The sequence below is a fragment of the Syngnathus leptorhynchus genome, chromosome 4 (assembly GCF_054491065.1).
Source record: "Syngnathus leptorhynchus isolate UIUO chromosome 4, UIUO_Slep, whole genome shotgun sequence".
NCBI lineage: Eukaryota > Metazoa > Chordata > Actinopteri > Syngnathiformes > Syngnathidae > Syngnathus > Syngnathus leptorhynchus.
In genome coordinates this window covers 18,593,849-18,621,622 of record NC_141198.1, presented here as the reverse complement: position 1 = coordinate 18,621,622, position 27,774 = coordinate 18,593,849, and the positions used below count along the sequence as shown (strand labels likewise).

Genomic DNA, 27,774 nt, shown 5'->3' with positions numbered 1-27,774 from the left:
AAGCCAGAAAAATACGTTTTTTTTCATTCACCTACAGCCCCGTTCAACGATGATCTTAGCTCATTTTAACCCTAACCCAAACAGACTACGGTGAGTGAGTGAGCGAGTGAGTGAGTGGGCGAGTGAGTGAGGCATTCATCCAGGATAGCTAAAATAAATGCTACTAGTTTGTGATTTATTTTATGTATGTAACGTTTTCGAATACCAGTCTGGCGAATCACGACTCGTTCGTGTACGGGAAGTTACGTCATTTTCTTCTTCGTTTTGTTTTACGGCGAGGTGGCACCAGCTTCAATGGCCATTACCGACACCTACTGGTTGAAGTCATATGAACTGAAAATCGTTCACTCACGAGCCAACGCTACTACAACCTGCCTGCCTGCCGAGGCAGTTCACAAGAGATCCAGACAGGTCGCATCTTTTCCACCAACCGGCCCGGAGCGGACAACCGGACTCTGCAACTTTTCTCATTTGTTGAGCATCGTGACAGGACACCACAGGTAGGGTAGGAGAGGCTTAAGCTGTTCACATACGTTCAAAGGGCAAGATGACGTACCATCGGATGGATGGATCTGTGTTGATTTGATGATGCTCGAGGTGAATGCTATTTCACGCTTTCATACATTGCCCACACAAAATCATTTTCATGCGAGAGACTTACTGTGACGACCACTGATGGGAAAATCATCATAAACGTCATCTCTTACTGTAATCATTTTAAAAGAACAATTATATACATATATATTGTTCAAGGGAAAAAAAAAGAAAAGTCAAACATTTGTAGGAAACCATCTTTCAATACTATTTTAATCATTATCATAGTCAAGCTCCCGCTCAAGAAAGTTATCATTTGTAAGGGAAAAATATTTATGAGAAAAGACCTCATCAAAATAGTTGATTTATTCCCCCCCAAATTTTGTATTCCATGTCATTTGTATTTTTTTTACAACAATCTATTATTGTAGCAGGCAATGTAAATTCTACAGTATATGGTAACACGAATGCTGAGGCTGCTCAAATGCAAAACCCAAGAAAAAGCAAAGGATGTTGTTACACGAATGCTTGTTGACACTGTTTGTTCTAGTTCTCATTTTTCTTTCAGAATGGACTTGGACAACCACATTAAAGTGTGTCTGTGAACAGTTTTCTTAGTTGACGTAAATAAGCGCCAATCTTATTTGGGCCAAGAACACATGATGCAAATCTGCCATGCGGCCACATTGGCTCAATTGGCTGTGTAATTGAGTTTCACATTGCGGCTGGAAACACAGCGCCCGCCTCACTTTTACAAAGTGTACGTGCACATAATGTGTGCGTGCGTATGCGGGGTTTGGGCTAGCTTAATAGCATCAGATACCCCGTGATTGGAGACAAGGTGTCTGATTCTAACAATTTAAACATTGCCGGCGCCTTCGTGTACATGCCCTTTTATTCGGTACTTCTGTATCCCATTCTACCGTGTTGCACCGCATGTTGCCAAATTAGCATATCAATTGTTCAAGTGAAACGAGTCGAGTCAAATGGATTCAAATCGTTTTTCCCCATTGAAATGAATACAAATGTTGTTCATCCGTTTTCAACCGTCCATCCATCCATTTTCTGAACCGCTTCGTCCCCACGGGGGTCGCGGGCGTGCCGGAGCCTATCCTAGCCGTCATCGGGCAGTAGGCGGGGGCCACCCTGGACCGGTCGCCAGCCAATGGCAGGGCACACACAGACCAACAACCATCCGCACTCGCACTCATACCTGGGGACAATTCAGAGTCTTCAATCGGCCTACCGAGCATGTTTTTGGGATGTGGGAGTGCCCGGAGAAAACCCACGCGGACACAGGGACAACATGCAAACTCCACAGGGGGAAGGCTGGAGGTGGAATGGAACTCGCACCCTCCTAACTGAGGCGGACGTGCTACCCAGCGCGCCACCGAGCCGCCCTGTTCCAACTGCTTGAAAAAAAAAAAAAAAAGTAACCTTTTTATTAACGATAAAAATAGCACTCTGTTTAACTTAATATTGAACTTGGCAGTATAATGCATGCAAACATTAATGTCCACCTTGAAGCGTGTCCAGCTATTGTTTCCAGATCCTCCTTATCTTCATCATCAGGCAGGCTCATGACTGCTGCCCCCCTCAGGGTGGACCATGATTGTCTCCTCTATAATTCACGCAGGGCACACAGTTGAGCCACGCCCCTCGTGTCTTTACCTTCTCTCCTCCAATGATGTAACGAAGACTCGCCTTTGTCACCCTCTTTGAAACACTGGCCGCCCTCCCTTAAATGCTGATGACAGACCCTGATAGTGAAGACAGCAAACAGAATGATCTGAAAAGAACTCAATTGTTAGCTGGAGTAGCGCCCAAACTTTGGATTTCAAAGATATCTAATTTTGGAATCAAATTTTGAAGACCAAATTGGAAGTTTAATTCTCATGAAATGACTTATTGTCTTCTAGTCTATGTAAAAAAATACGTATAAGTAACCAAATTGATACCTTATCTGCTTGGAGTTATTGTCCTAAGAATAGATTTGTTCCCTCTTCTGGCCACTTTTCCTTCACACCGTCAACTTTTCCATTTTTGACAGAAGTTGCACACTTTGAAGTTGAAAGGCTGTTTCTGGTTTTCACCTCCTTCCGCCAGTGTTTGGCTTGGCATAGTTCAAACCAAAAGTTCTGGGGAACAAGAAAATAAGGAGTGATGGAGTGATGAGTGGCGCCCTGAGAGGGGAAGAGGGGGATTAGAAAAGACTGAGGCTAATGTGAAAAGAACGATAAGCATCTGGATCCACTTGGGCCTAATTTCATAGCTAACTTTTAGGACCCCAAATTTTCTCGCCAGCTCTTCTTTGAGGCAGTGAAGTATTCCCCTCGGAGCAAATAGCGGGTTGTTTATTTCTTCTGGCTACTTTATTTTTTTTTAGAGAACCACTTGATGGTTTCTCAATGTTTTCTTGACCAGTGTTGCTCGGTTGTTTTGTTGGAGGTCAACCTTTCGGCTCGAAAACGTCCTCTGATGTTTTGCTAGCTAAAGATGAGCTAACGGTTGACCTGCCCCCACGTCTCTCTCTCTCTCTCTCTCTCTCTCTCTCTCTCTCGCTCCCTCTAGCGCCGCCATTGGTCTTGTCACAACAAATTTTTTCCTCCATGTACTTTTTGCTTTCCTGCATTTAAATGGGTCTCAGCTGGCGTAGCTGGTTTGTGTATCTATTTCTTTACAGCCATTGAACCAAGATAGCAAAAGTATTTAGCGTTAGCCATCGATGAGAAGGAAGCATAAAACTATCCTCCTCGCCAAGTTTCTTCAAGTGCGAGATGTTGATGATGGGCTACACGAGAAGAAAATCCGCTCACCTATCTCATCCCGATTTCCATTTGGCCACCGACTTCCATCGATGAGAAGCATAAAACTATCCTCCTCGCCAATGTTTTATTTTTTTTTCCCTCTTCTTCAAGTGCGATATGTTGATGATGGGCTACACGAGAAGAAAATCCGCTCACCTATCTCATCCTGATTTCCATTTGGCCGGCCACCGACTTCCATCGAGTCACAAATTCATATTGTACCCATCCGAGCGTTTCATAAAGTAATTTATCCGCTGTGATTAAATCTGATGAATGTAAATTAAATTTCACCCCAGCGATATTGACTTTAAAGCATATCAAATCAAATCTCAGGGGGGGGGGCTGGTTCTTCATTTGTGGATTGATTCATTTCCATCTCTCACAATTAGCGTTAAACAGGCTTCTGGGAATCTTTTGTGTGCCGCTGCGTAATGCTTATTGGATCACCTTATTGACGTAGGTTATGTAACATGACATCTTCTCGCTGGTTTCTTGCCGCGCGGGACGAGAGGCTCGTCCATGGCATCGCTCGCGCCAGGTTGCCCGGCAGATCTCGTTAAATTCTGTTGAAAGAAGCAACTCTCCTGGCATGATTGATGGGTTGATTCAAATTGTATCTGCGCTACGGAGACGCCCCATCTGACCTGAACACAGCAGTCATGCTTTATGTCAAAGTTAGGAGTTGTAAATGTCGAGAGGTGACTGAATTTGAAAGAAGCGCTTCTGCTGCTTGATGACAGCTGGGCATTTAGTTGATTCTTGTTCAAACTATGTTTTGGGCAGTTCCTGAACTTTCTGCTTTCCATGTTCTCAGACAACAAAGGGGACTCATTGGGTGGATCGAAAATGTTTTTTTTTTTTGAAAGCCCTTCCCCCCCCTCCAGGCTGCTCATAAACGTCTCCAGACACAAGGGCTCTGTCCGCCATCTGACAATGATTAGGCTGCGGCCTCCCTCCCGATGTCAAGCCCGCACACTCAATTGCACCGCAGCGCACCTTTAGAACGCGCTCAAACATGAAGTTTTTTTTTTTTTTTTTGTGTGCAGGAAATGCCAATCAGAGTTTTCAGAGCAGGGGAAGGGAGAGGCGACAGCAACTCAATATGGAGTCAAATAACGACTGAGGCCGAAAATCTGACCTTGTCTATATGTCGAAATGACAAACTAAAGCTAAAACAAATCTTATTTTTATTACAATCAATTGATGTAAGTCGTTAGGCGACACTGAACATAACCTGGACAAACATTTGCTTGCACTTAACTTCAGTGAACACATTAGCTTCTTGTTTGGTAAAAAAAGAAAAGAAAAAAGTCTCCAGTCCTTTTGGCCTTCCGCGTTCTATCTCACTCACCTCTTCAAATGAACGCTGGTACGAGCGGTGGTAGGTGTCGCCATTGGGACTCTCTTTCTTCATCTACTGTTAATAATCTTCCAAATGTTGGTGTTTTGATTGAAGAGCTTGCTTTTTTATTTTTTGGTTTGAAATCAAATCACTAGCGGGCGGGCAGCATGCGTGTGGCCCATCCGAGTAGGCCACGTGACTCGACATGAATGGACATTCTGTTCACACGTTTACTGTTGACAAACTCCACATATTTGATCCCAAATGTTTTTTTTGTGTTTTTTTTTTAACCAAATGCCGTTCCACCGTGTGTATGAATCTTTAAAATGAGTTTCTGTCTTACTGAAACGTTGCAGGGTATGTGGTTGCTTGACGGTTGTTGGTCATGTTTGATGAGTGTATTAGAAGACAAGCTACAAATGAAAATGGAATATTGCAGGGGTGAGCTGTGATTGGCTGCCTGCCTGCCTGCCTTGCACTTTGCATCCAGCTCCAGATAGAAAATGCTTGGATGGAGTTACAGCAATAAGTGAAAATCCTGAAATCTTTATCTCTCCAACATATTATTCTTGCCAGTCAATACTTGGCTTGTCTTAATTAGAATTCATCTTCTTCTTTCAGACACCATCTTACCTGCCAGGCTTTTCATCGGCAGAGCGACGAGGCGAGGCGAGGCGAGGCGAGGCGAGGAGAGCAATGACACTCTGTAACAGCAGCTGAGTGAAAGAAGGGATTTGGAAGGTAAGGCTCCTCCCTGATCCTTTTCGGAAGAGCCAAAGCACAAGGCGAGAGCAATGACAGCTCCGCTTTTGATACCTGAGCGATAGAACGGGGAACCGACACCTCCTTTTCTAATTTCAAACATAAAGGACAAGGAGACAAGTTTTGCTCATTTAGAATTGATACACTTTGCTGCCAAATAGCAGGAGGAAGACTACTTTGTTCATTTATTTTCATTACATTCTATTTTATTTTACATGCCGCTCTTAGAACATTGAAAGGAAGACATCTTGAAAGTTGCTGTCATCATGGTTAACGTAGGATGGGATGCAGCACGGCGTGTCAAGTTACTTAAGATCGAGGAAACCTGGATGAGCCTCAAAATGATTTCATATTTTTGCAAGAAAGAATAACAAGCATAGAGCAAAAGCAGCTTACGCATGAGTACGATTCAGAGTTTTTATTTGATAGATGAGTCACCAAACACAACATGGCCATTAGTCAGCAAGTGTGAATTGCTTTTACATGGAAAAAAAATGAATGGAAATTAAATATTGAGGCCAGTCTACCAGACTCTTATCCTTTTTCCACGGTTGCCTCACGCTCCGGGTTGGCATCTGGGCTTAGGCTTTCACGGGTTGTTGTCCGTTGGTTAGGTTGATTCATTTGACTTTGATTTCATTCGATTACGCTGCGGTTAGTTTATTATTTTGAACGCTCATGTTAAATGATGAAAACCGACCCACCTCAACTCGCTTTGTTCCTGTTTTGAAATTCTCCTTCATTTAGAACAACTTGGAAGTCACCCTGACCCGATTGTGTTGAACTGCGGAGGCCTCTGGCACTGCATATTTGTCATTCTTCATTTTCAGACATTATTGAGCTCAGTAGAATCATTTTAATTGCCTTTTTATCCCATCTGGTCGTTTTAATTGACGGCCAACTTGGCATTTTTAGCACCCTAAATATGAATTGACTTCTTTGTCCGACAGTGTGCCCGTAACAGACAGGCGTGCACATGCACAGAGTAGTTTATTATGTGGCCATAAAAGCAAATGTTGTGCGAAATGAATCAAGTGTGAGTTAACTGGGGTTTTGGCACCAGACCTGCCCACCGGGTTGTGTTTGTTTCAAATTGCTATTTTAGTAGAGGTGGAACGAAAGGTGGGAGTGGACCAGCTGACTGTCTTGTTGACCACGTCCAATCAAGTGTGCACTTCTCGGCACACTAAACAAGTCACCAATTTGACGTCAATACCTCAAATAATGTGACCCGGCGGGGTTGGAAAAAAAACAAACCCCAAATAAAATAGACCTACTCTGTACTCTGTTACTGTCGATGCTAGGAAACATGGTGGTGGACTTTAAATTGAGTTTGTCCACAAGAGGGTGCCATACCTGTGGGTCCAAACTTCCTTTGTCATCTCTGGGTGTCTTCAAGTAGCCAGCCGTCTGTTGACTTGAGGGCTCCCGGCAGCCGTCAAGAGCAACGGCAGAAAGTACTTAGCGCTCTAAAAGCGGGAACGCCGGGCTTTGTCCTAATCTCTGTTTGGGCCACCACGCAAGCCCAAATAAACCACTGCAAGGGGACACCTCTGTTTACCGGCAAACGCTGCCTTCAGCCGCCACGGAAGGCTTTGTGGCCGTCACTTCATTCAGTTCAAATGTGCCGTTTGCTTTTTCTTTGACTTGCTGCTTTTTCTTGTATGATGTCATTTAGTCAATGTCTAAAAGCACCACAGTCATTTCTGCCAACCTAAAATGGAAATGTCCAATCTGGAGCAAAGCGTCAATATTTCTGAGAGGTGAAATGAGGAATATAACAGGATTGTGTTTGCTTGCACCTTTTTGCCATCTTCCCTGTCTGTCACACGCTCCAGAAGATACACTCCCATTGACGGAGTGACCTTGAGGGTGTTAGGAGTGTTGATGTTTGTTTGGAGGTTGCTTCAATTCCTCCGATCGCCGCGAGGTCACATGGCAGCGACATCAAAGGGAAGAATTTCTTCCCCGGTGACAACCAAGAGCTCTCGTGTTCATTCTGAACGTGCCGCTGTCTAGCTTACGCTCTGCTCTGCTCTGCTCTGCTCTGTCTGGCTTTTGTTTCTGCACAATTTGGTGGAGGTGAAAAATGATTTAGAATCTGCCAAGAGCAAAAATGGCCATAGAATTGACAGCCATCTTGAATGCATTCAAGAGAAAATTATTCATATCAGTATTTTTTTTCGGGCCTTGACAAAACCTTCTCGGTGGTGCCCGAGTTATCAGTGCTTTTTCAGCCTTGGCCATCGTTGGTGCCCTTGGGTAATGAAGATTTGTGAAATATTTGAGGCTTATCTTGGTTGAATTGTCCCACTTATGGAGCGTTCCACCGTGTGTATGAATCTTTCAAATGCTTGTGTTCCTTGCTCAACAAGTCACGTGCATGCCAAACTGTGAGCTTTTTTCTCCCCCCCCCCCCTTTTCCTTCAATGGGGCTCAGTGTTTTGTTTTGATGTCCTCCTCCACCACCAGAGGCAGATGAATGGCCACATGGAGAGAGGGCCTCGGGGTGGGGGTGGATGGCTGTTCCTGGTGCCGAGGGGGCGCTTTGGACATGTTAAAGGACACCTGTTGGGCTTTAAGAGGGCCTCCTCATGATAGACAGGGTTCCGCTTCAGGTGGCAGTCATTTCTCTTAAGCTTCAGCTCATTGTATGGATGTACGTTTGTGGGCTTGTGCACCGGTGCCTGTAATGATATTCAATAGAGAGACTTCTGGAATACTGTCAACTCACATTTTCACATATTTGGAAATCGGGAAACTTTATTCAACCCGATGCAGAGTTGAATCAAAATGCACACTTTGATGATTGCAATTGGGTACATATGCAGTTGTGTATGTGTATGCATTAGGCAAACACGCACGCACACGCGCGTATTCCCTGGCTCACATGTCATTGCTCTTCAGGGAGTAATGACAAGATTGAGTTACTCCGAATAAGTATGTGTGTTGCTGCCGTTGGTACCTTAACCACATAACCAACTTAACTGACGTTGCCCTCACTGTTTCCCCTGACCTTAATTAGCTCCAACTCTTTTCCCCTCGCTTGCACGAAGAATGTCGCAGAAAAGAAAAGGAGTTTTACTATATGTCATTGTAGCGTGACACATCTACCAAATCGATCTTCGGGGATTGTCCCAATTTTGATCCATATAAGCCGCTCAGAAACGGACGAATATTATAACACACTTTGGATCATACTCAAGACTAATATTGTAAGAAAAAGAAAAACTCTACATTCACGTGCTTGAGTTTTTTTTTCCCCAGCACCTCAGTGCTGCTCCTCATCAAATAAAATGCAACTTGAATTTTGGACTTGTCTTAAACTCCAAACAAGATACAGCGATATAGCAGGACAACAAAGTTTATACAAAAGGCACTCACTATCTGCTCTTAGCTTGAATGACTTTGTGAGATGGCCACACTCAAACTCGCACAGTGGCATGTTTGTACGTGTCAGACCCGTTAGCTGGGGGTCATCTGTGGGGAAGAGGGGTCGAGGTGTTGTATTTCAGCTGCAGAAGGCTCCTCTGTTCACCACTGAATGGACACTGCCACAAGTATCTTCTTATGGAGCTCCAAGGAAGGAAGGAAGGAAGGAGTAATAGGAGATGGGGGGGAGGAAATGAGCCGTCATGCGTACACATTGCAGTAGGATAGAGATCTTAATGACACGTTAGGCTAATAACAGCGCATACGTTTCAATTATGCGCCTAATTATTTTCATGTACATGATTGTGTGTGTCTCGCAGTGATTATGGGAGAAGCTTTTCCTGTATCCTCTGATAGTGCTCGCTCTATATTTGGGAGCTGGAGCCAAGCTAGCCACCCCGACCGACGCTCACCCCACACCTGCCCTGCGTGTACGTGCATGCCTGTGTGGCGACACACACACACATACACACACACACACACACTAGCATGAGAGCTTTTGTGTAGCCCGGGTGGTTGCTTTGAAAGCAAGCGTGTCCCGTTACTTGTCCGTTTGCGCTCGGCAACACAAAAAGAAGCACAATGTATTGATTATAAGAACGCAAGTGGTTATTGTAAAAATGAAGGAAAACATCCAACTCGCTTTTCCTACCCGCTTGTCAGCCTTCATCCCACAAAGTAACTATTTCAAAAAATAGACTAGTGACACCCCCGCTTCAATCTTGCAACTGCAATTGAATATTTGAGGCCATTTTTTCCTCTTCTCTCTCTTCTATTATGATGTCTACCCTTCCTCCCTCATTCCACCCCACTAATTGCCACTTGTTGGGGAGCATCCTGGGAACTCACTCATTAATTGGTGAAGAGGAGACAGGTGGCGGGCGCCACAATGTTGTGATGCTCCTTGTTTGTATATGAGTGTGTGTGCATGTGCATGTGTGGTGGTCCCTGCTTGTTAGGGGTCCCGAGCCCCCTTCTCACTGTAATCTCTTTGTTTATGCAGTGCGAAAAGGGCCTGGCTGGGCCGTGAACTCCCCACACTCTTCTCCCACTGTGCCACTCACCCGTAGCGGACCCCCGAGCAAGACATCCCCCCCCCTCGCCCTTCCAACACCCTGTCACCTCCCCCTGTCCTGTCCTGTCCTGTCCTGTCCAAGCCCATTTCCGTCACGTTCCTTCACATATGCGACAATGTCACCCACCGTACGCTAAGGGCTCGACAATCCTGCCAACGTGAGATTGTCTTGAATTTTTGCAATTTCCACCACGGAGTCATGCTTCCGACTCTTTCGTGATAGTCACCATCTCCAAAGATTTGTCTTTTTCTGAGCTCAAACGCACTTTGATGAAACACAAAATGGAAGGTGGGTGGCCACAGCTTGTTGTCGCCTCCATGCTTTGCCAGGCTGTTAGGAAAAGTATGACTCAGAGAAGGAGGCGGCGCTCGCTCGCTCGCTCGCTCACAGAGCTCCCACTCAGTAAACTTCTTCTTGTGTCCACTGTTGCTGTTTGAAATTGCTAGCATTCCAGCCTTTTGGCCCCTAAAACCTCGGCTTCTTCACGTGAGGGGCCTCTCTCTATTCATTTAATTTCTGCCTCGGGGGCCGGGCGGCGTGAAATACAATCCGCGTTGGATATAAATGTATTTGTGGATGACGCCGCGATTTGATTGGACAAAGACTTCAAGTAGAGTTTCGGCTAAAATGTAAGATGATCAGGTTGTCATTAAAATCCTATTAAAGGAAACATAGGCCATTGACTTAAGGGCAGGAAGCACGCTGCATAGTAGTCGAGGGGAACGTCAATGTTTATGATAGCACAATGACAGTGATGAACTTGCAAGACCACCCCATTATATATTTATTACATTTTGTTGGGACTCCGCCTATCCATGTCAACGTTTTTATTGAGGGCTGTAAAGTGATCCGGTGAATGGTTTCACAATGACAAAACAAGCCGTAAAAAAAAACGACTCGCAGTATATATATATATATATATATATATATATATATATATATATATATATATATATATCATTAGGACCTCCTAAACTTCAAATGGACTGACGCCCCACTTTGTTTGGGGGTGCGTGTGTGGTGATGGCGGAGTGGTTGACACAAAATGTCATTTGAATGAGGGTTATTGCTGCAATGAGCTTGGTTTTACTTGGAAAAATCCAAATGTTTCTGGAAGTCATTTTATATATCTATAAAGTCAGGAAGAACATTTTAGAAATATAAAAACAAATGTTTTTTTTAAATATAATGTATCTATATATATATATATATATATTTTTTATTCCTATATGTATTTGAAATAATTTTTCAGAATAGATTTTCAACTATATATATAGTTGTGTTTTTACATTCTATATATTTTTTGATCGCATTTTGAAGAATGTTTTGGATTGAATATTTTTACATTTTGTTTTTTGCAATTTATTAATCTTGTTCACATTTTGAAATAACTTTTGATCTTTTTCTCCTTTATTTATGTTAGTTGTCATTTGATCATTTTCCTTTATATTTTTGATTTGTTTGAATTTGTATTGTTTAGTTTGTTTTCCTAACCTTGTAAGAATTTCAAAGGTTTTTTTTCCATTCGATTTTGTATTTCATTGGATCTTTTTTTAATTTCTTTCAATCTCAAATATTTACCCATTCTCAACACCACTCAAGCTATTAATACCGGGATGCTTGCTGGAGGCAGGCAGGCAGGCAGGCAGGCAGGCAGGCACTATTAATAGCTCAGCTGACCGTCCATACTGCGGCTACTAGCTAATGTCAGGCGATCCCAATTGTTGTCTGTCTGTTTGCATTCAATGCGGCCGGCTTTTCGCAGTTTCCTGCAAAGTGGAAAACCAACCAAGCGCTCCCACGTGTGATTTGAACAATGTGCTCATTTATCTTTCAACTTCTGACTCCTTTCTGTCGACTTTCATCCTTAGAACAAAATCCTCCACTGATGTTTTTCCTCTCTTCCAGGGTTGAAAGGTCATTTAAGAACAAATCAGCACAGGGTTCAAAGGTGAACCCGGCCAACTTGTTCTTTTTTCTCTTCTTTCTGTCGGTCACGGCTTCACCGTCATCATCATCGTCGTGGCTGCTGACGTTATCCCTCATTTCCTCACTTCTCTCCCCAATTTCCTGTGTGGAGATTTGGTAGTTGTACTTTCTGTCAAAATTCCAAGATTGACAAATTTGATTGAATTGAACCAAAGCAGAAAGAAACAAAGCGACTCGAAACGATGACTTCAGCGGGTGGGTGTCACTCTCTATGGAAGCATTGCTATGTAAATGGCGCCTTGGGTCAGCGTGAATGGACAGCCTTAAAGCAAATTATGTTAAAGTGCTTTTTTAGGAGAAAAGGGGCGCTCCAGTCATTGGGCGCCGATTAGCCGATGTGCCGCCAGAGGTGTTCACCCCCCTGCCTGCCTGCCTGCCTGCCTGCCTGCCTGCCTGCCTGCCTGCCTGCCTGCCTGCCTGCCTGCCTGCCTGCCTGCCTGCCTGCCTGCCTGCCTGCCTGCCTGCCTGCCTGCCTGCCTGCCTGCCTGCCTGCCTGCCTGCCTGCCTGCGTGGCTGCCTGCCTGCACATAATGGAAGCCAACCCAATCCATTGACACCTATGGAAAGCCCTCAAAAAATCTTGCTAGCTTGTTAGCATTTTATCCCATTTACATATTTTAAAAGTATCCAGTCCATGATGGTGGAAAGAAATCGGCCTTTCTTAACAAATGATTAGCACATTGGCATTATTATGGTAGCATTTTTAGCCACTCGATGTAACGTTTTGAAATATGATACAATAACGCCTTTCAATTTTTTATTGATCATTTGGAGCACTCAATTTTCTATCTTGCTCTTAGCATATCGTCTTTGTGCATGTTAATATTTTATCTTGTTGACTTGCCGTCATGCTGACAGGATGATCTTCTTCACTATTAGCATGTTAGCCTTTTATCTTCCTTCCTCCCCCCCCCCCCCCTATTTGTCATCATCAGAAAAGTCATCAAATTGTCATCAACTTCTCTTCATGCTGTCAAATGTAAAAACGGCTCAGATTTGACCTCAGCAGTATATTCGAATTTCTAGCGCCAACAAAGAGAAGACACCTGCAGAGTTAGTTGCTCAATCTTCAAGTTATCGGTGGCAGTCACAGTATGTGCTTCAGTTTCTTGTCCGTGCTCATTAAAGAGCTCGTACTTGCTGACTGTTATCCCGAGGTCGTTCCGCCTCGCCGCCCCGGACATGTCCGGACCCGATTCTCTTGACACCGCTCCCAGTTCACTAGTGACCAAACCAATTCATTAACACGGTTCCCGATTGGCAGTGTGGCTGGGGTCACCGCGATGGTCGACCCAAAACACCACATGGGGGGGGACTCCGACACCTCTGCCGCAGTTTTAGTCGAGGTTCACTTTTAATGTGGGAAAGGGCGCTAGAATGAGCGAGCCTCTTGTATATTTATGCAGTGATTTTTTCCTCTCATCGCAGAGAGTGGCTCTTTTGTTCGTGTTTAATGAACAACGCTAACCAGTGTGAGAAAGAAAAAAAAATGCTTTTCAAGGGAGGCAGCTACAAACGAGAAAAATTAGCACGGAAACAAAAGCGCTTTGTCGCTTCTGTTTAGCGTCAAGGCAACAATCGGCGTGACTGTCTGTTTGCCATTTGGTGGCGCTGGACAATTGCTAACGACCACTTTGCGCACATTACTGTCAAGACGCTAGCTGGTGGTTAACCGCTAAATACAAATGATGTCTGAATAGTGCGCTATCGATAAAGTTGCATTGCCGAAGCTGATCGATCCCAACCTTTGCAAGGTCTAGATAGGCTAGTGTTGGCACACTGTTGAAACCATGCTACACGCGGTGCTCAAACTTTAAGGATGCGCCGAGTGCCACACTCATACGACCTTCTCGAGGTTCGTGGCAAACATTCTTTGGATTTGGCTCTGGCTCGTTCCTCAATCGCCGCCTCGTCTTTGAAGGTCTACCGACAATTGACGCTTGGCCTACGGTCCGAAGCGACGCTTTGGTTCCTGTAATAATTACAGTGTAATTGCTCTTCCCCCATAATAGAGCACCAAATTCTACATTCATGCATGGGCACACGCTCAGCTCATGTTGTTATTACGCAATGGCTCCTTTTCACTAGTCTTTCACGATAGCCGCTACTTTGCGCTACAGAAATTGGAAATAATTCACTGGAATCCAGGCCAAGTCCGTCACGGTTGGAATGGCCTAGTAGTGCGCACACTCTAAGTCAGCTCCTACTGCTTTCTATTATACACACACACACACTCTTTTCCCCTTTTGCACTCAACCTGGTCTTTCTCCTGTCTGCTCCCAGCCCCCGTTTCTTTTACTCCCACGGATGCCCCCCCCGCCCCCTCCGCCGCCTCCCTCCATATGTGTCTCAGCCCTCCCTCCTTAGCGGGCAAGTAAACTCTCTCTCTCTCTCTCTCTGTCAGCTCAGGTCGGAGGACGGACGAGCCACTAGACGTGCCGCTGTTGCCGGTGGTGGGTGGAGGCGTGCGTTGGGCTTGGACTTTGTCACATCGCGGAAATACAGAAGCTCTCTTCTGGCAAACCTTCTTCATCCCCGCACCACCCCCCTCGTCCTTTCACACTCGACAGGAGAGGAGAGGAGAGAGGAGTGCGGCGTGAGCGCGGTGCCGAGCCGAGCCGAGCGGTGCCGAGTCGAGCCGAGCGGTGCCGAGCTGAGCCGAGCCGAGCCGAGCGGTGCCGAGCCGAGCCGAGCGGCAGGCCCACTCTGACCATGCCAGTGTGGGGAAGAAGTCTGCCTCTCAGCCACAGCACTGCGCGTGTACTACTACTACTACTAGTATTCCTCGGACTGGTGTGTTTGGATACGACAGTGCATGGTAAGAGCTCATTTCCTTCACATGCACTCGCACTTTGATTGCTGAAGAGCCACCAAAACGATCCTATTTTCTCATTCTTAAAATATCTTTCCAATTTTTGCCATTTCTCCCACCCAAATATTTCATTCGGATATCTTGGGAACTATTTAGCACATTCCCAAAGTTCCTACTGCACTTTTGCAATGCGTAAAAAAAAAGAAAAAAAAAAAGAATCCCATTGAAGTGAATGGAGATGTGTTCCAAATTGAAGATTTGCCGGCGTATTCGAGCGTTGATTCACGCCAACTTCAAACTTTTCAACTCATTCGGTGCGTCTTGGGAACTACACATCCATCTCACGTTCCCTAAATTTCCACATTTTCCATGCCAACATCGCTAGATCACTGCAGACATTGTGCATATTTCCTCCAATTTCAAACTGCTCAGCACATTCAGGACATCTGGGGAGCTGTTTTTCTGATTTTCACAACTCAATTTACAATTGAAGCCATATTTCACACACGCACGCACGCACGCACGCACGCACGCACGCACGCACACGCACACGCACGCACGCACGCACGCACGCACACACACACACACACACACACACACACACACACACACACACACACACACACACACTCACCTCTTTCCAAATTTCTTGTCAGTTCAATTCCAGGCTTACATTGTATCTACATTTCCAAAATGGTATTATTTCCTCAGCATTTCAGCCTACTATCATCCTTTGGGCATTCTCTCCACTTTTTCCACGTCTCCTGAAAATATTTGCACCGACGTGGTGACAAACGTTTTGACGCTTGTCAAACAAAGCACATCAGCCAGCCGCAGTGGCCGTGACCATGTTTGGTATCTGCCGTGTGATTGGCGAGCTGTCACACGCACGCTCCTCGTAGCTTTAGCGCTACTGTGTGCAGTGACGTCGTCGCGGCCGTTTGCCGAGGCTCGCTTATGAATATTGCCCAAATATGAAGAAGTGTGGCATCTCATATGTGTGCCAATTCTGATTATGCCTGCGAGTCATTGGGAGCAACGTTTGTATAGGCAATGAAGAGGCAGTTCTGAATCAATATTTATATTTATAATATCATGATACAAATATGAAACATATGATTAAAAGGCATCATATCCCGCACAGATGCAGATCACGCGTACAGGTGACTACAGACATACTTTCCGAGCGGATGATGGCGTTGACCAATCGGAGGAGAGAAAAATGCCGACGTCTGGATGAATTTGAAATGTGATTGATGAAAGGAATGGACGAAAGTTCCATCAGATGACAGTGATTACCTCCAATTTGATTGTGGCTAAAAAAGTTCTTTTATCTTTTGGGTGTTGATGGGGTTAGGGTCGTCCTTGGCGCTGGACTGAGAGCTATGATTTTTGTTTTTTTACCGGCCCACCTCCTTCTATGGTTTACACCTGTTTGATACATGATCATCCCACCGTCACATTCCAACAAAGGAGGAATTTGAAGAATAATAACGTTAAGCTGTCTGCTTGGTGACTGATGGCGTCTGACCTTCTTTTTCTCCCCTTTTCTTTTTGCTTGCTGCAGTTTGCTTCTATTTAAAGCTCTGAAGCGAGTCCAGCTTGGGGGCTCATCAAAGCTCGCGCCGTCCGGCAACCTTTTGGCGGCTCGTCATCCATCCTCTCTCTCGTCCATCTTTCGCTGACACGGCTTTCCGTTCTGCTCCGCCATCCGAGCGAGCGAGCGAGCGAGCGGCTCTGAAAGCCGTGACCGTCTGAGCATTTGACGCACACGCACGCAGGCAGGCAGGCAGGCAAACCTACTAAGTGTCTGCATGTTTCTGATTCATGTGAACGCTGACTGCTCTGTCCAAGAATCCAAACAACAGCTGCCAGCGACTGAGACGTATGTGAAGTCTGACACAGAGTTGAACCCAGGCCAAGTTTTTCTTCTTCTTCTTCTTCTTCTTCTTCTTCTTTTTCTTCTCCTTGAATGGTTTCTTGAAATTTGTCACCCGTCGAAATCACTTAAACGGATGGCCAAGCCATTTTTGGCCCTTTTTCATGGCAAATCCTTTTTCATGAAGGGGATTCTCTCCTCACATTCTCTGTTTTCAGCAATCAGAGCTGTCCCTCCGCTCGATTGCTCACAGCAACATTGGTGAAGGCCAAATTGGAGCAGTAAAAGACATCCGTTGCAATGAGCAGACATGAAATACGTTTTCATTTTTAATCAGCAACCGTGCTGACTTCGATGTCCTTTATTTACATTTCATATGATTCGATCAATGTTGAAACATGGATGTTGCATTTTTGATGGTTTTTCTAAAATGGAGTTATGACAGGAAGTCCTGCTAGCTACCAACATTTCAAAACACAACGTGCGAACAAAAAGCATTGTTAATCATTGAACCTTTCAAATCTTCCTGGTGAAAGCTTACTCGGGTGCCTTTTTGAGTGGTTTGAACAACTTCTTCACGGTTCTCATTCACTGGCCGACCACTCGCGTGATGGATTGGCCTGACGGCGGGACGGCTCTTTCATTCACCGGCCCGGCCGACTCGCGGATGATTGATGTCGCCGCTGAAACATTCAGCTCGGCGTGGGAGGAAAGAGACGCAACTGGTGGAGTGACTTGGACAAACTCTTTTGTGACACGCTTTTGTCATCCTCATTGTGGTCTTCTCTTTGAAGCGGCGGGCCGATTGGCTGTGCCGATCGTTCCAACTGGCGCTAACTTGCTACGGATGTCTTTTGGCCCTTCTCGCTATCTCGCGGAAGAAAGTCAGACGAGCCTTGAGAGGGAGGATACGTGCCATTCTTAACTGTCTCCTATATAACAGCGCTCCATGAGAAAGAAGGCTTCAAGTGTCGTGTCTGTCAAGGCTATCTTTCTCCGGACAAGCGAGTACAGGACAACGTGTTCCCTGAGCGTCAAGGAGAAATGAGTGCATGCTATGTAAAACACACACACACACACACACACACAGATCTCCTGTGACCTTCCACCTACGCCAGGCTGCGGCCTTGCGTGTGGCTTCTGGGAAGCGAGGAGCGATAGCTTACATTTCATTGTCCTTGGTGGAAAGAAGCGGCCGGTGCTGTATCAGTTTTCACGGTCAAAAGCTCCCTCCGCCAGTTGCTGTGCTTTTGTCACCAGCCACTAATGAGACGCCGGCACCCCCGTGCGTGGAGAGTCTGAGGATCTGTTTGAGATCCACCAAACACCTGCCCTGCGCCCATCCCACATTTGGCCAAAATGACAATGTTGTCTGCTGGGATAGATAGGAAGATGGATTTTTGCGTGAAGGTATGGCTTGAGGTGGCATTAGGTGATGGGGATAGGCTTGGGTAAGGGATAGTCTTAGCAGGTTAGGGATAGGGTCAAGGATTAGGTTAGGTTAGGTTAGTCTTTGGTCAAGCGGAGACTTGGGTCAGGCATGGTTTGTGGTCTTAAGGGTTTGGTTGTTATGCTTAGGACTTCAGATTGAAGACGGGAAAGGTGTTCTGTTCAAGTTCGTTGGAGTTAAGTTCATCGTGATATTGGGTAAGTAGCTATAAAAACAACATTCCAAAATATCAGCTTTAGGGACTATGTGGGAATGTAAATCAGAATGATACCATGCATAGCTGGCTCAAGACATAAAGTATACAATATCCATCTGCTCATTTTTCATTGCTTTGGCGCCAAGCAGTTCAAACGTGATATACAATACATGCTTTTAGCATTGACTCTCATAAGTCGGTTTTCTTCCATGCTTGATAACATTTATCAAAGTGGACGTCATGTGATATTTAAGCAGAAACCTCAAATATGAGGTGGTACCAATGGAATGCTATGAACATCATTCATTTTAAGGTGATCATGTACAAAAGATCACGCTTGTCAGAAGGATCAGGTGTCAGAAATGTGCTCATGGCAATGCCAGGTCAGAATATGAGCTATACTTGCACAAAGCAACAACGCTAAAAATAGTACTACTGTATCCGAAAATGAAAATCACATCAAATACACAAATATTGGACAATAATGGAAAAGTATGAATGAAGAATGCTCAACAACAAAAAAAAGATGCAATATGTGTCCGTGAGTCGTCACCTTATCGTGGTGGAGGGGTTTGCGTGCCCCTATGATCCTAGGAGCCGTGTTGTCTGGAGCTTCATGCCCCTGGTAGGGTCACCCGTGGCAAAAGGGTCCTAGGTGAGGGGCCAGACAAAGCACGGCTCAGAACACCCCTTATGATGAAAAAAATAGACAGACCTGGAGGTGGGGCTCCAAGGCCAGCGAGCGAGCGGCCAGGCATAGGCCGAAAAGAAAACGTGGGTCCCCCTTCCTTCCTTCCCATGGGCGGCTCACCGCCTGTAGGGTCGGGTGCAAAGTGAGCTGGGCTCCTCTACTAGCTCTTTGAAAGTCTGTAGCAAGCAAAGAACCTCCGCTGCTGTCGAAATAAGTCTGCTTTTACTTCCAAAATAACCAAGCTAAGAAAATGACAATTCCGCTTTTGTGCTCATACCATATGGCTTTGAAAGAGACAATCCTTGCACGGCGGAACCTTATGACCATCCAGATGGAAATGTTTGTCCAGTGAGGCCTGGAGCTGGTGCTGGAGCTGGCTGATGGCTGATATGCTTTGCCTCAGTTAATGGCCAGCTAATCACACGCGCTAGACAGCCGGACGCACAGCACTGTAAACACCCCCAGCCAGCCAGCCAGCCAGCCAGGCAGGCTTTGGAAACCGGTGGCATGGCTTCATTCATTTCTTGGCTGTCTCAAAAACACCACTGCAGACATGGCGACACACACACACACACACACACACCCACAGACACGCTGTATATCCAATACGCTCGGTATATGCGTGTTATAAATGAGAGTAACATGACTGTTTGAGCCTACAGATGACTGAGATGCCGCAGACCAAAACACTGGCGAAATAAACACATGCCAGCTGCAATGTCAACACCATCAACTTGTGCCTGGTGCACACGCACACACTTGCACTTCAGGAAAAAAACCACACACACACACACATCACCATTTACAGTATGTGTAGACTAGAGCAATGGTGGAGCAGATTTGTTGCAAACGTTTGCGCACACACGACAGGGAATGCAAAAATAAACATAAGCTAACATTAGCCGGTTGGCTGCAGTCCACAATCTTTGTGGCTGTGGCCCTTCATTTATTTATACATTGATCAAATTTACGTAAAAAGAGAGAAAGCCCTTGTTGTTCCCTGCTGTTTGAGTGATTTATTCTGGAAGAAGATTTTTTTTCATTTTTGGTCGTGCAATGTTGTACTTCAGAGCCTGGAGAAAAGACAGACAACTTGATTCTGCTTTTAAATCATATTGTTGACCACATCTAGCTTCCATTTCTCAGCTTTTGGAGCCTTCTAGATGTACACAAATGATTGCAAGCATTGTTTTGGGAAGCGTCAGGGAACGTAGTAACGTTTTACGATTGCGACCGTGACCAATCAAGGTCAGAGATAGTGAACCCCCATTGGATATTTTCGCTGTATTCCATGAAAAGAGTGTAAAAATAGCTGGACTTCAACGCTAAAACCCAAAACAAGTTCTATGTTGTCATCTGGTGCTGGGTCACACGCTTTGGGTCCTAACCCGAATCCATTTTGTATTTACCGGGGCACACCGTTGGCTTCCAGCCCGGGTGTGCCCATTGTTTGTCAGCGTGATGTTTGCATGCCGCCGCTACCACGGAAGAATGCATCACATGATGCTAACACGGGAATAGAACGTATTCAGGTAAAAATAGCATTTGCCGTACTTTTTATGACGCGTCTGATGAAGGCGGCATCATATTCCTCAGGAATGCTTGGCCTGCTTCATTAATGTTTGAAAGAAGAGTTGAGGATTCATTGTCCTCATAAAGGCAAAACTTTGGTAAAGCTGCAAGTCGAGTAACTTGTTTGCAACCCCGCTGACCGTCGTCAATCCACGAGTCATTTTGTCTTTGCTTGAACTTTGTCCTTACCACTTCATAGGAATCACATTGGTCATCCAATTCAAAAGAAATCCAAGTGTCACATTTGCATAGGCTTTTGATTTCCTTGGCCTCAATGATTATTAGCAGTTATATCAGAACGGGTGTGGCACTTTTCACTTTCCGTGAAGCTTTGACCATGATTTTTCCCTAGTGAAGTGGACTGTGATTAGGTACACCTGAAAATGGCGGTGTACCTAATGGAGTGTCCGAATGATGTCACAGATCAAACAGCCAATCAGGAACAGGAAATCATATGAACTGAAAAATGAACGACTCACTAGGAAGTGATTCGTTCACTGAAAGAATTTGTTCTTTTGAACGAATCGATCACATCACTGTGACGTCATTGCCTCCCCAGTCATGAACCTCAGCGCACGTCACTGGATTCTGCTCAATTTGACGCATGTGACACGAATGGCTCGGGTCCAACGGCCTGACCTTTTCTGAACCGTTGCTGCCGACCGACGCTTTCCCACGTGCATCTGTGAAACAAACCATTTAGCGTGTCTAATTCATTTGACTCGCACATGTTCCAATGTCATGCTTAGCGTTAGATCATCTTTTGCTCTTGTTCATTTATCATCCATCCATCCATCCATCCACCCACTACGACAAAGAATCCTTCCATTTTATTCCAAGCGAGAAATCCAACAATGGGCGAGTGTCCACTGTTCAATCGCGTATCGCGTCCGTCCGTCCGTCTCAGCGAGCAGATAAAAACCGAGTCATAGAAATGTCTTAATAGGCAGACGGGTTATTTGAGTGGCCGTGAAAACACTTGGGCGACCCGCCAAAATAAACTGGTGAGCGTGGTGTAACTCTGTGTGTGTGTGTGGGAATGAGTGCAGCAGACACCTCCCTCAGAGCTGGGGGTTGAGTTTCACATCTGTGGACACAGTTGGCGGATAGCAGCTTACTTCAGGTCCTGAACGTTGAAGGCTGAGAGATCTCGTGTCTGATTTGTGGTTAGGTAAAAACAATTTAGGACTGCCTGTAGACCAAATACGCTCACGCAAAGGGACGTCAATACATAACTCAAGATAAGGACAAGTCCATTTTCTCAGGAAGAAGATCATGTTGAAATCACTTATGGTTATTGCCTGTGAGGCTCATAAATATAATCAACCGTGAAATAAGTTTGCTTAAGACAAAACAATAGAATTCATTGACAGTGTCATTTTGTTTGTGGAGGTGCTATAATATATGTCGTCCCCTTCCTTTCAGAAGGTTTTCAGGTTCCAAAGTTTGGAAAAAGAAGAATATGCAAAAATGAACCTTTGCAACCAGCTCCAAAAGTTAGTGTGTCTTCTTCAGTAGACTTGCCAGCAAGGCAGCTAGCGAGTATGGCTAACATGACTTTCTTTCTGCTTTGAATCCTCATGCATTCCAATTTGACATTTTGAGTGAAGGTCACAAGCCTGAACCTTAACCCCGGCCGGCCGGCCGGCCGGTTCGATCCCTAACCATAATAACAAAGTCAATCTCGATTCCAATGGCCAAACTCTGAAACATGTTCAACCCTAGCACCTCACCCAGCCCTGACCCTGATCCCCTACTGAAGCAACACTAATTGTCACTTCTTGATTCCGCCCAAAATAGCCCATATTCTTTTTTTTTTTTTTTGTTTCCCAACGACATTGTGCTCCGGATATGGTTTGATTTATTTATGAGAGCCAATTGATGACAGGACCAGATGCTGTCTCTTCTGCATTCATCCTCTTTATATTTCCCTTTTCTTCATGGCTGCTCTGTCGCTCAACCGCCAGTTCCGGAATCCTCGTGTGTATCCGTCACTCATCCCCACGGGGAGAAATACACGCACAATACAGTGTCACATTCATTAGTGAGTCATTCCCTCTGATTTGGCATGATGAAGTTTTCCCAATTATCTTGGAATTGTTTATTCATCTTCTCCTGACAAGTGGAATTGCCTTTTGGGGTCCTCAAAATTCCCAAGAGCTCATCAGGATTTGCAAGCCTCCATCCAAAGACATTGTACGCCTGCAAAATGATATTTTCACCATTTAAAAAAATAAAAAAGGAATTGATTAATTCCAAAGCCAGTTTTACTTAAAGGCATGAAACTCGACAGGCATGACAGAATGCATGAAAAAGCTTCAATTATCTCTTGGGAGATGGTTGATATTAACCAGATCTCAAAGACAAGGTTGAGCTATTCCGACTCCCATTAAGACATTCCGCTACACGCGTGATGGTTTCGCTCATCCGGGCGCTGACATGAGGAACAATGTCAAGATAAAAAAAAGCGGGCATCCAGAATTCACTCCCGTCCCCCCCCCCCGACCGCCTCTGTCAAACACGGCCAAGATGAAAACCCACTTAGAGGCGCAGGTAGTATTTACACAAGCTGGATGAAAGGCTTTATTTGACATCAGCCGGATGGATGACTAATGAAGGTGCTTTCTTTGCTTCGGCCTTTCTTTTTCTATCTGGGCCTGCCCGTTTGTCTCCATCTTGTTAGTGGAGCACAAGGCGGGTCTCGCCTCCGTCCTCCCCTTGCAACAAAGCGCCACGTGTTGAAAAAAAAGCCTTCGACCTTTTTTGGAAGGGGGGGGGGGGGGGGGGGGCTTCCGGGGCCAACTCGTTAATTGCGTGTTGACAGTGCCCTCCGTATCCTGCCATCAAGACCGGTGGGGGGCGGGGCCTAATGCCATTTGAAAGGCTCGTTTGGCAAAAGAGCTTGAAACAATGACCATTTTATTCAAGCACCTGGAAGTTCTGAAACGTAAAAGTTGTTGTTGAGCTTTGGTATTTGAAGAAGTGTTGAGTGGAAATCATTCATCACAGTTGAAAACCTACCTGATGAAATACGTATTTGTTGGCTCAACCAACTATTGGCATGACCTTGTTTCCTCCGTTGACTCTGATCGCCCAGAGAGAGAGAGAGAGAGAGAGAGAGAGAGAGAGGGAGTGAGCGAGAGAGAGAGATGGATTGACAGATTGCCATTGCATTCCTGACATTTCCGGAAACAGCGGGGAACCACGAGGCAGCACAGTTCCAAGATAAATAAATATATTGCACTGATTACACTGTGAAGTGTAAATTGGCTTTGGTCATTACAGAGCCACTTTTTCTTCCCTGTATTGTTTATTGGTCAGCCTGATGCATTCAAAGTCCACATTGCTACGCCATGTTCTGACATTGTGCTGGTTTACGCCACACTCCATAGCCCTGGAGTAAAATGTCTCATGAGCGTGGCCAAGATTCCTCCAGGTAAATAAATAGAAGCCATGTTTGTGACTATTCTGTTGCCTGTTATCTTCCCAGTGCGCACATTGTGACGACACGGCGCAATAGCGGCGGAAGCCCGGCGCCGCCCGCTCTTTTTCGTTTTGTCGACAGCACGTCCCTCCCTCCAATATGTGGAAATTGAAAATGACAATTGAAGCGTCCCAAGCTCACGGCACGTCAGCGCTTGGCACCTTGCATGACAACACGGTCGAGAGGCCACAGTAGGGAAAATGACAAAAGGATAACTAATGAAGGGCGACGAGGCTACCTCAAAGATCGGCACGCATAAAAAGATAGGGAGTGACCGAGAGGCGCTAAGTGTTGGCAGGAGGGAGGGCCGCAGAGTGAGAGAAAGGCCAGCAAAGGGCGGCGTCTCTCTCTCTCTCTCTCTCGCCAGCAGCCCCGATAGTTCCCCGCAGATCTGTCACGTCTGGTTTTGGTCATCCCGACTCCCTGCACCTTCGACTCCTCCAATTAGTCCTCCCTCCGATTGACCTCCTTTTCATAACCTTAGTCCAGCTCTTGTTTATTCTCAGGACATTTCACTCTTTGTTGAGCAGACTTCAGTTTCCTGGCTGGTAGTGGCGCTCAAGCACATTCCGCGGGAGCCAAAAGAAAAAAAAAAAAAGAAATCAAGTGTGCACGCGTGTTACACTTTTTGGACCGGAAGAGAGAGAGAGAGAGAGCGAGATAGAGAGAGGGTTGCCCCCCACGCTCAGTTCTCAGCATCTCCTCTCGCAGCTGTCGGGCATCTGCTCTCAATCAACGTGCCGGAATGAATGAAAATCCCAAAAGCTACGGAAGAGAGAGACTTTTCGCACACACACACGCACACACACACACTCCTCCCACATCCTCCCTCAAGTGACAAACAGGTGCTTCTTTGAAATAGGATAAGACGGAAAACCCAAGCTTTGTTCTGCTTCTTTGGGAAAGTAAGATTGAACAAGCATGTGTTGTGGGAACGGACTCGGAGGACTAGCCGTCCAGTATCTGCTGTGAGAAGTATGAAGGTGCAACATTGGTGTTCTGAAATTGGACATCTCGTGCCTCAGTGTGGGAGTAGAGAATCATTTCATCCTTTGAATGGTACGTCGTGACTGGCGGTGTGGTGTGATGGATACTCTGGCCAAGATCAAAAATGGATCTGTTGTTTTTCTAAGGTCTCAATTGCCATCAACATGTGATCTTCCTCTGTGTCCCACCCAGGCAACATCTTGGACAGCATGCTGCTTCGAGCATCCAATAAGGAGGCAGCGGCGGATGGCGGCGGGAAGGAGAGCGGCGGAAGCGCCTCCGCCGCTTCCTCCTCGCAGCGACTGCTTTTGTGTCACTGCAACCACCACTGTCCCGACGACTCCACCAACAACACGTGCAGGTAGCGGCGCGTCACGTCACGCAGGCTCTTCTTCAACCGAGCGACGGTCAATAACGTCCACGGTGCTGCTCGACAGAACCGACGGCTACTGTTTCACCATGGCCGAGGAAGACGGGGACGTTCCGGTCTTCACCGCGGGCTGTCTGGCGCTGGTCGGCTCCGAGTTTCAGTGCCGAGTCAGTAGTCTCAATGGGCTTGGCTCGTCTCTAGGTAGGTAGTAGCGCTCTCACGAAAACGTGTCTCTCTCTTTGTCACCTTCAGGACACGTGGAGCTCGCGCCAACGGAGGACACTGGAATGCTGCACAGATGAAGATTACTGCAACCGAAAGCTTCATCCCACTCTGCCGCCTCTCGAGCCGCCTTGTAAGTGTGTCTTGGTAGAATAGGTCATTTGGTCCAAATCCATCTTTTCCATTTGTACTCTTTGTCCAGTCTATGTTGACGGAAAGATCCACCACATGGCCTTGGTGATCTCCGTCACAGTCTGTAGCATCATTCTGGCTGTTATCGTCGTCTTCTGCTACTTCAGGTCAATTGGATCCATCCAAATGGATTACATCTCCTCTGTGAAAGGTTCTGCCAACTCTCCATTTTTTTTTCTTTTTTTTCAAATAGATTTAAGCGCCAAGTGTCTCGTCCTCGTTACACCATCGGCCTAGAGCACGATGAGACCTACATTCCTCCCGGAGAGTCCCTGAAAGATTTGATGGAGCAGTCGCAGAGCTCTGGTTCAGGCTCAGGGCTCCCCCTGCTGGTGAGATAGGATACGACATGACGAGGACCCAGTAAATACTACTATACTGTAGTACAGTGAGCCTCCCTCCCTCCCTCCCTCCCTCCGTTAATGGCAGGGATACGCATGTTCCAGTGAAAACTGTGAAATTGAGATCCCACCTGAATGATTTGATTGTTCTACCGTATTCCACTGTAGGTGCAGCGAACCATCGCCAAGCAGATCCAGATGGTGACGCAGATCGGCAAAGGCCGCTACGGCGAGGTGCGCATGGGTCGCTGGCGAGGCGAGACGGTGGCAGTGAAAGTCTTTTTCACCACCGAGGAGGCCAGTTGGTTCCGTGAAACCGAGATCTACCAGACGGGCCTCATGAGGCACGAAAACATACTGGGTAAAGACGGCGGGCGTCCCGTGCCGCTGAAGGTTACATCCCCGACGTCGGTTGCCTTTGCCAATCCGCTCTTTGTTTTCCCAGGATTCATCGCGGCGGACATCAAAGGCACGGGCTCATGGACGGAGCTCTACCTGATCACCGACTACCACGAAAGCGGCTCGCTGTACGACTACCTCAAATCCACCACGCTGGACAGCAAGGCCATGCTGCGTCTGGCCTACTCGGCCGTCTCGGGCCTGTGCCACCTCCACACGGAGATCTTCGGCACGCAGGGGAAGCCCGCCATCGCCCACCGTGACCTGAAGAGCAAGAACATCCTGGTCAAGAGGAACGGCGCGTGCTGCGTGGCCGACCTGGGTCTCGCCGTCAAGTTCATCAGGTGCGCCCGCCAGCGGACGGCCTCACAAACCAACGGGCCGCATCATAAGCGAATCGTGGCTCCCTCCCTGCAGTGACACCAACGAGGTGGACATCCCCCCCAACACCCGAGTGGGCACCAAGCGCTACATGGCCCCCGAGGTTCTGGACGAGACCCTGAACAGGACTCACTTCCAGTCGTACATCATGGCCGACATGTACAGTTTCGGACTCATCCTGTGGGAGATCGCCCGTCGCTGCCTGTCAGGAGGTAGGTGGCCCGTAAAGGTTCAAATTCTGGTGGCATTTTTTACACTTGCCCAAAATGTGGCCGAAGGCATCGTGGAGGAGTACCAGCTGCCCTACCACGACTTGGTCCCGAGCGACCCGTCCTACGAGGACATGCGCGAGGTGGTCTGCATCAAGCGACAACGTCCCTCCTTCCCCAATCGATGGAGCAGCGATGAGGTAAAATCCCGGCGCGGACGCGCACGTGTGGCGGCCGCCACCTGACCGTCCGTCCGTCCGTCCGTCGGGCCTTTCCTTGCAGTGTTTGCGTCAGATGGGAAAGCTGATGAGCGAATGTTGGGCTCATAATCCGGCGTCTCGCCTCACGGCTCTGCGGGTGAAAAAAACGCTGGCCAAGATGTCGGAATCGCAAGAGATCAAGTTGTGAGGCTCAATTTACTCACACGCATGCTTTCTGTGAAAGCTCATTTAGCTTGGAGAAGAAGAAGAAGAAAAGAAGGAGAAGCGTGAACGAGTCCCTTAAAAAATGGACCGTGAGAAACGCGGGCTGGCACTATGTGACAAAGTGTACTGTGAGGCTTTAAGATATTTTTCTTCATGCTTGTTGCAAATGTATTGTTTTCTCCTTTTCATGTCAAACATTATTAAAGTATTTGTTAGAATTGA

The 27,774-nt window shown here is 46.4% G+C and overlaps 1 protein-coding gene across 3 annotated transcripts; it reads left to right on the top strand.

The window, feature by feature from the left end:
• Nucleotides 1–351: 351 nt before the first annotated feature.
• LOC147058670 (bone morphogenetic protein receptor type-1B-like) lies at nt 352–27,774 on the top strand. Of its 3 annotated transcripts, XM_085910058.1 has the most exons (13): nt 354–500; nt 5,305–5,424; nt 14,347–14,760; nt 25,206–25,374; nt 25,451–25,550; nt 25,636–25,738; nt 25,808–25,904; nt 25,991–26,129; nt 26,307–26,499; nt 26,584–26,881; nt 26,955–27,130; nt 27,197–27,327; nt 27,410–27,774. In XM_085910058.1, the coding sequence occupies exons 3-13, from the start codon at nt 14,655–14,657 to the stop codon at nt 27,533–27,535; spliced, it is 1,638 nt and encodes a 545-aa protein (XP_085766184.1). In that variant the 5' UTR covers nt 354–500; nt 5,305–5,424; nt 14,347–14,654; the 3' UTR covers nt 27,536–27,774. The 3 variants fall into 3 exon arrangements, with proteins under 3 accessions (XP_085766183.1, XP_085766182.1, XP_085766184.1); XM_085910057.1 differs by having other exon boundaries at nt 352–500; nt 26,955–27,327; XM_085910056.1 differs by having other exon boundaries at nt 352–500; nt 26,307–26,881.